Source organism: Eulemur rufifrons, chromosome 7 (genome assembly GCF_041146395.1).
Source record: "Eulemur rufifrons isolate Redbay chromosome 7, OSU_ERuf_1, whole genome shotgun sequence".
NCBI lineage: Eukaryota > Metazoa > Chordata > Mammalia > Primates > Lemuridae > Eulemur > Eulemur rufifrons.
Genome location: NC_090989.1, coordinates 5,473,407 through 5,486,335, shown reverse-complemented (window position 1 = coordinate 5,486,335; position 12,929 = coordinate 5,473,407). Strand labels below are relative to the sequence as shown.

At 47.6% G+C, this 12,929-nt stretch overlaps 1 protein-coding gene across 1 annotated transcript in view; it reads right to left on the bottom strand.

Annotated features, from left to right (window-relative positions):
• Positions 1-12,929, bottom strand: part of DSCAM (DS cell adhesion molecule) — a 740,578-nt gene that overhangs the window by 113,697 nt on the left and 613,952 nt on the right. The window contains exons 16-17 of the mRNA XM_069471934.1: positions 10,172-10,339; positions 1,274-1,344 (exon numbers count right to left, since the gene is read on the bottom strand). Of these exons, the coding sequence (XP_069328035.1) occupies positions 1,274-1,344; positions 10,172-10,339 (239 nt within the window). The remainder of the gene's footprint in view (positions 1-1,273; positions 1,345-10,171; positions 10,340-12,929) is intronic.

The following is a 12,929-nucleotide window of genomic DNA, read 5'->3' as shown; positions in this document are numbered from 1 at the left end:
TCTGCCCACACTCCTCAGCCCGCACTGTCTGCAGCTGCACGCTCATGCCACGCTGCCCGCTGCACACACCACTCATCGGCTGGGGTTGAAAAAAGCTGACACAAAGGGGCTGGCTGCATTGCCATGTGTTAATACCAAAGGTGGTCTCCACCCTGACAAGGAAAGTCCATTTTTGTTACAGATGCTGGTCACTTTATGACAGAGCCAATACTAGAAGGAAAACAAACCAACGGGCAAACAAAGAGGTGCAATGGTTACAAGAAGTGTGTCATCTGAAGACCTCACTGTGGTTCTTGGCTGCCTTCTTCTCTGAGTGAGGATGCAGAAAAAAGGGTGAAGAAAGAAGTAATAAAAATATTGCATGCATGTAATGACAGAAATCCAGAACTAGAACAGTAAGTGCGACCTTACAGAGCTTCTGCTCTGATCATAGCACTCCAGATACAATGGAATTGGGTTAAGCTAGTTATCTCCAAGAGCACATTCAAGAGGACGACTAATTCCCAAGGTAGTTTCACCTACCACGTCAGTGCCACACTACTGTCTGGAAGGTCGTGGGATAGGGGTGCCCCAAAGTGCTAATGTGTGACAAGATTGCACCAGAATCAACACTGCTTCCTTCATTGAGAAAGTTTGCTATGGAAACCACGGCAGCTGAGCAAAACAATGTGCTTAGTGATGAAGCTGTTTACACGACGAGTCAAGCTTTTATTCTCTCCCCCCGGCTGGCAGCCGACACTGAGCTGGCCAGCAGCCGGTCTGCATCCGAGGGCCACACTCGGGTAGCACTGCCTGGGGAGACGGCCGATGCAGCGGTTCATCTCAGCGGCCAGGAAATTAAGGGGCTTTCTTGAGCACATGGCTAGTTAGCGGCTCAGCCAGGACTTCTCTGCTTTCTGCCAGCTTTCTACCACACCACGCTTTGCCACTAAGAAAACGCAATCAGGTGAAGCATTCGCTGGGATGAAGTTAGAGATCACAGTCAGGGACATAAGTTTCACAATTTACATGGTGACCAATACTTAGGACCGTGATCAAGATTCAAAGGATGAAAAAGGACACATAATTTAGTTCTCTGTAGACACAGGATTTGCTGTAAAAGTATTCAAAATATAAATAGAAATATTGATTTTTAAGAAAAGGGATTTTAATATAATTTTGAAAAATAAAAGTTTCTTAAAATGTTAGTGTCTTGTAATCACAGCACTTAACATGAGTGAAGGGCTCGCCCCCTGGGGAAAGTGCCCGGAATACAAGTGTTGGCTTGGTTTACCTTCCAGGTGACCCGGATGCTCTGAGACGATATGGGCTCCAGGTGAACTTCCTGAGGTGGCCCATCAGGAGCTGTAAGGACCAAAAATCCCACAGGCAGGTTAGAAATGCGTTCCAGAGTAGATTGAAAGCTACACAACCACATGTGGGCCCGGACAACACTCCCGTGTTTGGCACAGGGAGGGGAGTTTTCGGTGGCAGTGGGCAAGACTGATTTTGCACAGTCACTGTGTGCAAAGTGTTCCCTGTGTTTACTTGTTCTTCCGAAAATGAATCTTGGGGCCCTGCCATCGTATTCCTGCTCACCATGTCTGTGACAACTTTATTACTCAACCCTGACTTTGAGCAAGTTAAGGGGTACAACAGCAAGTTGTAAAACAAAATTTCCTTTATAAAACTCTGTCTATGATGTGTGTTGAAAATCCTCCTCTTCCCTTTGGAAGCTCTGTTGAGGGATGGACCATTGGGCTTACTCAGTTGCTCAGAGCTACTTGGGGCAAAAATAGTCAGGGTTCTTCTGACTCTGGGTTTCTTTGATCGCTTTAGTTCTCCACACTTTCCGACTGAAACCCCTTGGGAAGCAGGGGCTCTCGACACAGGTGGCAGAAGCAAAGCTGAAGAGACAAGAAAGCAGGCCACTCGCACCCACCTACTTCCAAGGGCTGAGCAGGCCACTGGGGAGTCGCTGAGGGACAATTCCAAATGCTCTCCAGTTAGAGCAGATCGGCACGTGCTAGGTGCATGGCGCAGAACTGAGAGGTATGAAACCTTTCACCCACTGAGAATGTGATCAGAGCCATCAGATGCACACACTGAGGGGAAGACCGCAAGACAAGCCCGTGGGGACCCAGGGATCTGAGATGCGGAGGCGAATGATCACAAAGGAGTCAGAGGGAGAGACCCCTTTCAATCACACAATGCTTTAGGATTGACAATTTTGAAATTACCGCTGAACCACAGAAGAGTCATCCATTTCCGTGGACATTTGCAGAAGGTTGAATAGCACATGGGAGATAAGAAAGCACACGTGGTAGATATTAGCTAGTTTTGAAGAGTTTGGAAATGTTAATAAGAGGAAAGGGAGGGATACCTGAGAGATAATCAGTAGACTGGAGGAGGGCATGGCCAAGGGGAGGCTGGTTTCCTTTCTTTCAGAGGAGCAGGAAGTTTTGAGCCAACGTCTCTATGGAACCAAACACACCTGACGCCGGGGCAATCGGAGCCTTTGCTATGGAGCTTTCTTCTGTCTCCATCAGAGTTTCCTGCCAGTGCGTGGGCCCCCACGGCGGTTTGTCCCCACCTGAGCTTGGGGACCCTGTCGCCACAGTGCTGTGCACACGTCTGCACATCAGACTTTGCACATGTCTGGTCACCCGGCAGACTGTGTGGCATCAGGAACTGAGGCCAGAGTCAGTCCTTGCTCTGAAGGGGCAAAGCAACTTGAGGACGCTGAAACGCTGAGCAGGTCCCCTCCCCAGCAGGTCTGTGGGGCCGACGCTTACCTGGGGTACCGCAGCGTCTCGGATTTGTTCATTTCAAAAGTGCAAAGGCTCCGCTAGCACCAAAGTTAATGTCCGGAACAGAAACCGAGGCAGAGCCTGGCATCCAGCTAACTGCTGTAATTACTGTTAAAGCTCTGAATCTAATTTCTGCTTGCAGGGTCAGGCCCTTTATGCAAGAAACTTTTGATATCGGATCCAATAAAAACCCATGGAACAGATTTCTCTCCCACACGGATAATTCTGTAGTCGCTGAGAAGCACACGCTTCCTCCATAAAAATCCTTCTTGAAAAATTATTTTGAGGTCTGACAGCTGCACTAATGCTCGGTTATTTTAATTTAATTGTGTTAGCAAGAAGTCAGTCTTTTGGGGATCAGCGGCAATGTGGGGACACTGCCTCATCCTGAGTCCCTTGGGTGTGGCCTTGGGTGTGGCCTTTGCAGGATGACAGCAGACAATAGCCACAGCCTCTGTTTTCTTGTTGAGATAGATTCATAATTAAAACACAGGTACTGGCATAGTGTTTACAAAAACGCCCTTGATCCTATCAGAAAACAAAGTCCATGATGTCACGAATTGGGGACGATTTGCTCCCCCAGTCTGGTCTGGTGTTTTATGAAGGTCCTCAGCGAAGTGGAGACAGGGGTCAGTTCCTATTTCTAGGACAGAGCTATCATTTTTAAGAATGTAACATGTTTATTACTTAGCCCACCAATACTTTGGTGGTTTGTTGGTAATTGTGTATTGGTCTGCCTGCTTCCTCAAGTGAATGCACTTGGATCTCTCCTCTCGGAAAAAACAGTGACAGAAACAGTCCAAACCAGCCAAAAGAATATAATTTGTACACACACATTAGGGCTGTGCCCAATATAATTAGGAAGGTTATTTTGGTTTGCTTGTTTTTTGCAAAGGGCACTAAATTTTCTGCTATAAGTTTCTAAAACATGATAAGAAAAACTTTTTAAATTATAAAAAAATTGGTCTACTTTCAGAATGTTAGTGCTTTCCATACAGTTCCTGAGCTGTAATGTTTTCATAAGTTCTCATGTCATTGCAGATGACTTCTTTAAAATTACAATCCCAGGGAGAGTGAATTCCCAGTGCAAAAAGTATTGAGGATCAATAATGGAGAACTATAGAGGTAATGATTAGCAATGAAAATGATTTTCCAAAATAAATGATCTCTGCACTTCTACAGAAGTCAAAACCATTCAATCTGTGAAGCAGTAGTAAGTAAAGAATATATTTACAATTTCTAGCATTTTTGCAAGGTGAAAGGCAAGGCGACTTTTACTAATTCTGTTTGGCTGAAAACACAGCGATGACAGACACGTGCCTCCTAATAGCCAGACCCGTGGATCTCCACTCCTGCTTCCCTCCTGGGCCTTCAAGGGTGGCTGGCTCTGTGTCTGCTGTCCCTCCTGTGCTTGCTCCTCCCTGCCAGTTTGATGCCCGGGCAACCTCCTGCTGCTCGGACAGCCCCTGTGTCCCCACTGAGAGTCAAGCCTCGGGCTCCATTCTGCTCTCAAAGGAGCCCCTCCCTCCCCATCTGTCAACGTCCTGGCTTCAACCTGGGTCTTGGGGGCCACATTGTTTATTGAACTGGGTGGAATCACCCCGGTGGGAATCACCCCTACATTTCTATCTCTGGTTTCCTTATTGGGAGATTTACTGAGGACCTACTATGTGCCAGGTTCTAAACTCGGCAAAGACTGGGGTTACACAAGTGGAATAAATTAATAAAATAGGGAGGTGCAGCTGCACGATCTCACAACCACATGTTTATCTTCCACAGACGTTGGGTGGGTGAGAGGCATGTGCTTTGCTGGGTAAAGGGGACCAAGATAGTGTTCAGTAAAAATCAAAATAAAACAAAGAACAGCTGTAACTATTAAATAAAAATTTAGCTCATTCATTCAACTATTATTTAATTAGGCAACTATTCTCAACCTTGTGGGAGCAGACCAGAAATAGACCATAAAAAAAGTAAATTGGGCCGTGAGCGGTGGCTCACACCTGTAATCCTAGCACTCTGGGAGGCCAAGGCAAGACGATTGCTTGGGGCCAGAAGTTCGAGGCTAGCCTGAGCAAGAGTGAGACCCTGTCTCCACTAAAAATAGAAAAAAAATTAGCCAGGCATGGTGGTGTATTCTTGCAGTCCCAGCTACTCAGGAGGCTGAGGCAGGAGGATTGCTTGAGCCCAGGAGTCTGAGGTTGCTGTGAGCTATGATGGTGCCACGGAACTCTAGCTCAGGTGACAGAGTGAGACTCTGACTCAAAAAAAAAAAAAAAAGTAAATAGACAGCTTACATGGTATATTGGGTGGCGATACATGTTTGAGGAGAGTGTTAGCGGAGGGAGGGGACCAATTGTGCCAGAAAGGGCAGTGGGTTGAATTGTAATAAGGTAGACAGGAAAGGATTATTGAGAAGATGATATCTGAGGAGCAACTTAAAAGTGCCAAGAGAGGAGAGGGAAGAACATTGCAGACCATTCCAGAATAATTCCAGAACTTTCCAGGATAACCAATAATCGTATACTTAGTGTGTACGAGAAACAGCAGGGAGGCTGATGATTTCTTTAGGTTTAATTTCCAAAATTTCTTCGAAAGGAAGATGGAGGAGCATGACAACAGCCCACAGAAGCAGATTGCTGACGGCTGTGTCGGGTGCAGGCCGTGCCTGGTTTTACCCACTGGACGGACGCTGAGCCTTTGACTCTCTTATCGGAGGATACATCGATGCCACACTCTGCCTGGCGTGCACCACTGCCCCCGTGTTTGTTTCCTGTGTGCGTGCCTGTTAGGCCATCAGCCCTCATTCTAGCCTGTCCCCCTCAGCTCCACCTCGACACACTGGAAACTTCCATGAGACCAGAGTCACTGCTCTACAGTGTGATGAGTGGTGATGCAAGGACATAACTTAGCGCCAGATCCACTGGACACCCAGTGACTCCATGTCAGGACCCTTTCATAATCCAGACCTTCCGTTCTTGATGGTCTGTGGAAATTCACTGGTGTTCCAACGAGCTCCCACACAATTGAACTTCCACATTCTATGCACAGATTCATAATGAAAACGATGAAGGGAACAGCCACCCCAAGCTCGGTCACATGGCACTAAGTGACACGCGACCTTCAGGGGGCAGCTGCTAATGGGGAGGTTGGTCTGCGGCGAGGGCCAGTCGCCCATGCCGCATGGCTGATCATGTCAAAGAGACCCAGGGAGTCAGACGCACTTCTGGTCCATTAAGAGCTGATCTCACTGACTCTGACAGTGTCTCCACTTACTCTCTTGACTTCTCCTTCTTTGGGGGGATAAGGGCTGTTAAAGGGAGTTGAGAAGACTGTGCTAAACAGTGTGATCTTTGCTTCATGGCTGTTTTCTGAGGCTAAGTGCATTAAAGTGGTATAATAATGCATTTGTGCACCTTTACATGAAAATAAACAGTATTGTGGCATTGGAACCACAATATTTTCCAGCAGTAGGCAGGGATGCTGTGTAAACCCAGCAGTGATTCCTTCTTTACGACGCTTTGCACTGGGAACAGCAGGGATCCGAAACTCAAATTTCTGTGGTGGCAAGACTTATCCAGAGATCACAAACTGTTTCTGTGAAGGTTGAGATAGTAAGTATTCTAGGCTTTGCAGGCCACATGCAGTCTCTATTGCACGCTCTTCTTCTTTTTAAGATGAAAAAACTATTCTTAGTCTGAGGTCTGTAGGTGGGATTTGGCCCACAGATTGTATTAATAGCTTGCTGACCCCTAAATGAAGGTAGGGTGGAGCTATGGTTCACTGGGGGTGTGTGGCCAGCCTGAAGGGTGACCACTGCATGCTTAACACCAGCTCATTGCTGCCAAGCAGGAACTCAAGAGCAACTCAAAGTTTAGTTGATCTGAAATTTGCAGATTAAAAAAAAATGACACCTAAGTCAAAAGTTGTGCACAACAGTAGGCAGACCCAAACCAAACACACCCATGGGCCTGATCCGCCGTGGGCTGCAGTTTATGACCTGGGACCTGCTCTGTCCATCAGGACGGACTGAGGGCGCCGCAGGCTGCGGGTGCAGCTGCTTCCCGTGGTCGGGCGCTGGGGCTCTGAGGGAGGGTCTTACTCTTTCTCCCTTCGTGTTTTCCCCGCCTTCCAGTCCTACCCTCTCACTTTTCTCTGCTTTTCTTTACAAAGCCCTTGTCTTAGTCCTTTTGAGCCACTATAACAAAATACCCTAAACTGGGTGGCTCGTAAACAACAGAAATGTATTTCTTACAGAAGCTGGGAAGGCCAAGGTCCAGGGGCCAGCAGGTGTGGTGTCTGGTGAGGGCTGGCTCTCCCGGTTCATAGATGGAGGCTCCTCCCTGCGTGCTCTCACGGCAGAGGGGGCGGATGGGCTCCCGCAGGCCTATTTTATAGGGGCATTGATTCCATTCTCGAGGGTCCACCTTCGTATCCCAATCACCATCTGAAGGCGCCACTTCTTCATGTTAGTGCATTGGGAATTAGGCTTTGGCATATTCATGGGGGGGCACAAACATTCAGAAAATAACACCCTTCAAAATTTCAGCATGGGTTTAATCAACCATACATTTTCTCAGTGCGCGCGCGCGCACACACACACACACACACACCCCCACACACACTCTTTGTTCACTGTAAGACCCGTGCTGGACAGTCCTTTGAGCTGTGTTTATAAATATTCATCTCACACATACTGTAGGAGACACCAAGAGCCGAGCCCCTCACAGACCCACTTCCTCAGCCAGGTGGGTGGTGAGAGGTGTGCTCTGGTGCCCAAGACACAGGCCCTGCATTACGGTCCAAGCGAGTGGGTCAATACATCCCAGAAGCTTCCATCTGAAGACTCTCACTGCTTGGGAGGTGACCTCCTATTTGGGGGGAAAGGGAGCTGCAGGGGTGGGAAAAGGTCACCTCAAGATGGCTGCCGTCCTAAAATGACGTGCCTTTGGGCTTCCCTGCTGGGAAGTGGCAGCAGTGTCCACAGCTCCTGCGGCAACTCCAACCCGGGTGTCTTTGGTCAGGGTAGTTGCACTCGGGCCCGTGTGAGTCACACATGGGAAATGACCTTTTCATTTCGGTCATGCAAACCTATGCACCCAGACAAAGACAAGTTCTATCTTTGTAGTGTTCCTTTGCTCTAGTCTGTTCCCTTCCATTCTTTTCTCCTTAGCTCGTCTGAATACTAAAGGAGAGAGGCTTTGGGGGGCTGCCCCAGCCACACTAGGTAAAATCCAAAAGGCCTGTCAGGAGCCAGGGAGGTGGTGTCTGCATCTGTCTGCAGAGATGCCAGGCAGCTGCCCTGCAGACTAGCAACCCGGGGGCTGTTCACCTGGCCTCCTGGCTGGGAAGAGAGATGCTGCCATGGCAACTGCCAGCCGCAGCGGAGGTCACAGAGGAAACGAAATGAAAAGCAACAACAGCAGCATTAATAATGACAATCAGGGAAGCAGCTGCAAGTGCACCCCCGGAAGAATGCAGTCATCCTGGGGCGGCTGGCGGGATCGGGCAGGACTGCAGAAGGGGCGGGGAGGAAAGGAGAAGGCTGAGCAGGGAGTCAAAGATGACATTTTGGGTTGAAAGATGGGGACAGCTTATTTTCCCTAAATATCCAGTATAATAAAACGCCAGGAAGTTAGGGGGTTGTTTAAATAAATAATTCAATAAGATTCTATTTTTGCAGGAGCACATTAACACGCATTTCCCACTTATTTCTGAGAAGTGCAAAGTACTTTTAGAGCTGGGGATTTTTTTTTCAAAGATCAAATATGTCTGTGTAAAGAGGAGAAAGGCATCATTGTGTCCATCTTGCAAACAAGAAATGACGCAGAGAGCATCCCAGCATCGGCAGTGGCTCACTTTCAGACACTTGAGCATAAAGGCCTTTCTGTCCGCCACACTTGAAAACAATGTGCAAGTGGGAACATCTTCCAGCATTAGGAAGTAGGCACTCGTGGGCGGCTCGGGAAGAACTGCACATTTTAACCTATTCCTGTGAGGGTAACATTGACGACACATATCAAAAGAGTTAAAATGTCGCATTGGATTTGATCCAGCCATCCTGCTTCTTAGAATTTAACATAAGAAAATGATGTTGGAAATTGCAAAAGATACCACCAGGATGTTTATTGCAGTGGTGCTTATAATAGTGAAAATTTGAAAACATCTGACACATCCAGCAATATGGGATTTGTTATACAAATGGTGGGAGATGCCATTACAAATTGTAGAAAAGTACTTAAGAGATATATAAGTTCAGTGTCGATTTGGAACACCGTTAACAAGGGTAACAGAGAAGGAGGTGATGGGAAGAAAGTCAAGAACAACTCCTACTGAAAGGAGGTTTGTTTCAACTCTTGGTCATCTGAGGAGGATGTTGATCACGTGAATCGTGATTATGGAGAAACAGGGATCTGAGACTAAGCTTCCCACTGCACCGCAGTAGGGAGTGGCTGATTAGCTCTGACCGTGGGCAGAGCTAAAAGGAAAGGAGGGTTTGGGAGCTGGACACACCTTTCCATCCAAGACGTGAGCCGGGCATCCTCAGCACCTTACGTTTCTCCTAAGAGAAGCCCAAGGGCAGTGGCTTCCTCTACTGCCAGGAGGTGGGCTGACCACCAGCATCTATGCACCACTGCCTAATTGCTCAGTCCTCTGCAAACCAGTTAATTTCACCCCCAGTAACGATGAATGGACTGCAGTGTTAAGGGGTGTATATACACTTGCGCATGTCTGTGTGTGTGCACATGTGTGGGTGATGAAACAGGTTGCAAAAATGATTTAGTAGGTTACATCAACATGCTCTAGGTGGATGATGCAAGCTGTTTTGCCTTTTTCAAAATGCTTATCTCTATCTTGTGATTTTCAACACTGAATATGAAATTCTTTGTAATAGAAGAACGAACAATAAATTTATTTGAGGTTTCTAGTCAATAAAATAATCTGCACCCCTCCTCCCCCTACAGAACAGGTGCCTGCTGTTTCCTAGTTAAATGTTCGTACATCCTCCCACACTGGACTGCACAGGGTCTTAGGCAAGAAACACACTCATGCTTCCCCCCTCAACCTGGATTCCATAAGTCCAAACAAAGGACTTGTAAAACGGCATGATTCTTTGAATCTCACCAGATTGTTAGCCTCATGCGTCTTTCTTTTAAGTCTTGGCTATGAGAACCTTGAACTAAATTCTATTTGAAGAGCAGTGCCTTCAAAGTAAGATGCTGGGCACTGTCTGTGGTTTTTCTAGGGCATGGAACTATGGAGAGCACGCATCAAAGACCTCCACCCAGCGTGGGCAAAGGTCTGCTTCTGCATTTAAGCATCTGAGCCCTCAAGAGTTAGCTCCCCGGCTCCTCTGGAGCGAGATTCCACCCAGCGCCACGCACCTGCTTCGTCCGCTGTGATGGTGAGCTCGTTGCTGGGCTCGCTCTTGCCAATCCGGTTCTTGGCGTACATGCGGATGCTGTAGGTGGAGGAAGGGTGGATATCAATGATGGTGGCCGAGTTCAGCTGAGGGGAAACATCTTTGGTTCTCTGAGCAGAATCCCAGGAGTCTTTTGGGTTTTGTTTTTCAAAAAAGAAGAGATAGAGACGTGAGTTTTTTTTCTCTGCCTTTGAAAGTTCACAAGCAGGAATAAAAAACAGAAAAGAAAGAAGGAAAGAAAGAACAATGACACCCCAAGTGACTTCTCAATGCGCCGTTCCCAGTTTTCTGGCAGAGCTGGCAGTCAGAGGGGATGTGACCTCCCGCACACATCACCCACACTGTGGGGATGGACGGCAGGAGGCCGGCAGGGTTCAGGGAGGGGCGTCGGAAGAAGCACAGATCTGGCCGCTGGGGGAGGTCACAGAGGAGAAATACTGTGGTGGCCGCTCAGGCCAGTGGAGTGGAAAACGACCACTTGTAGGCACTCATTGTACAGGTCGATAAAGTGAAGTGTGGTTAGGACACTCTTGCCTCTCAGCTCCCTACAAATCCCTGGTTCTAACAGGTATTTGAAAATCAGCAAAACCTTGAGCCATGTCCGAGTCTTTCTTTCCCATATAGAGAGTGGTGAAAATGAGATAATCCCACATGAACCTACCTCAATTTCCAGTATAAACCTTGCTTTGCTGAACATATGTCTCAATTCTACTTTTTGAAATCATGTAGCCTCAAATTTTTTGTTGTAGGAATTATTTTCAGCTACAGATAATTTTAACCACAGCACCTGCCTAGTGTGAAGCATCATCATTGAATCTGTGACAGTTTGTACCTGGTGATTTTAGGGCTCAACCAAGGCTGAGAATGTCAGAAAATGATTCTTATGTCAGAGTCTGGGCAGTTGTTGATGGGGGCGGGGATGGTCAAGAGCTGGTGTTGGTGGCAGAAGAGCAAAGAAGCTCCCAAGAGAGTGGACAGAGAAGATGCCCAGGTGTTCCCACCACCCCAGGGCCCTCTTTGGGGGCTCATCACACTTGTAAGTCTTTCATGGATAATCTGTGTTTCCTGCTGGAGTCTAAGCTCCAGGAGGGCAGAGGCCATACTCCCCATATTAAATTTTGCGTCCTTTTGCTAGCACGGTGCCTGGCTCAGAGTAGACAAATAATAAATGTGTGTTTAACAGATGAATAAATAAACGGCAACTACAAGGACCTCTGAGTCTTGGGAGCGGGCTGCTCACCTTGTCACACTAATGGTGAGTGTGGCCGTGCGGAGGCTGCTCTGTCCAGGGGTTAACACAAATGAAAGTGATTCTCTGGACTTGAAAACAAAAGGATGTGGCTTAAAGGCTGCTTTTGAACGCTCTAACTTCTTCCCAAGCAATGGAGCCTAATAGAAACTGAGGATGAATCTTGCAGTTAGGGGGAAAAGCATCCTTTGAGCCAGGGAGACTGGAGGTAGAAGAACGTGACACAGCAAGAGAAGATTCAGCAAAAATTCAAATAAGGAGGGATGAGAAGAATGCGATTTGATAAAGGACAAATGAGGGAGGAGGTTTTATGCCAATGCAGTGGCAGGTACACAGGAGCCTTCTCCACAGAGAGAAAGCCAGCCTCCTGGATAAGACACTTAGGACGACAGGGAGGAACCCTGGTGCTGCCAGGTGCAGAGACACTTGCTGACTAACTACCCCCAGGAGGAGGTGGACACTTGTGGTTGATGGCTCTGCTCAGGCAACATGGAAGTTTCTGGAACTGACAGGGCCAAAGAAGTCACAGCCTTCTTCACTGGGGTTGTGTCTGGGAGTGGCTGACAGCCTGAAGAGGCTTGTGGACATCTGCTGACCACCTCCTCCTGGCACCAACCCCAGCCGTATGAGGGATCAAGGCAGGGAGGCCACAGCTCTCACCTTGCAGTCACTGGGCTTCAGCATCCGTCCCTCGGAGGTTGCTTCAGCCCAGCCCACGCCTTGGCAACTAGTCCTCTTGTTAAACAGTCTTCCAGTGTGACTCATGAACCACCCTTGATGCTACCTTCGCTCTCTGCCTCTAGAAACCACCACCCATGCCCACTGCTGGGCCAGAAGACCTGTTGCAAATCCCTGAATTCCATTCCTTGTCCTTCCTGCCTGTGTCCTTACCAAACACCCCCCGTTCACGCTTGTATCCTCAGGCTCTTGGACTTCTGTGCATACATTTCTGTTTGTGACTTGCTCCTAAGAAGTTTCTTTATTTTGTCTATGGTACATTCTTCCTGGTTATATTCATAGTTTAATTTTCAATTCCATCTTCCCATCAAGGAGTTGTGCTAGGCATTTTAAAACGTGACTTCTGTGGTCCCCAAATCTGTGGGCACATTGGAAGCATCTCAGGGCTTTTTGACAACTGTGTTTTAGACCTATAGAATCAGACTCTGGGGGAAGGTGCCCAGAAACCTGTGCTTTAAAAAAAAAAAACTCTCTGTCTGGGTCATTCTGATGTGCAGTTTGGACAGGCTGTTTTATTTGACTAAATTTTTATAACATCTTGCTGAGGAAAGGATTTTTATTTTCTTTGTGAAGGTAAAGACACTCAGGCCCTGTTGCATAGCTGGTAAGAAGTAGGGCTGGGATTTGACCTGACTTGAGTTATCCCCAAGCTCAAGATCACTTTCCTGTAGAGTATGACCTGCACATATTCTCTGAGGACACCTAATGAGACTGGATTTCAACATTTCCAGAC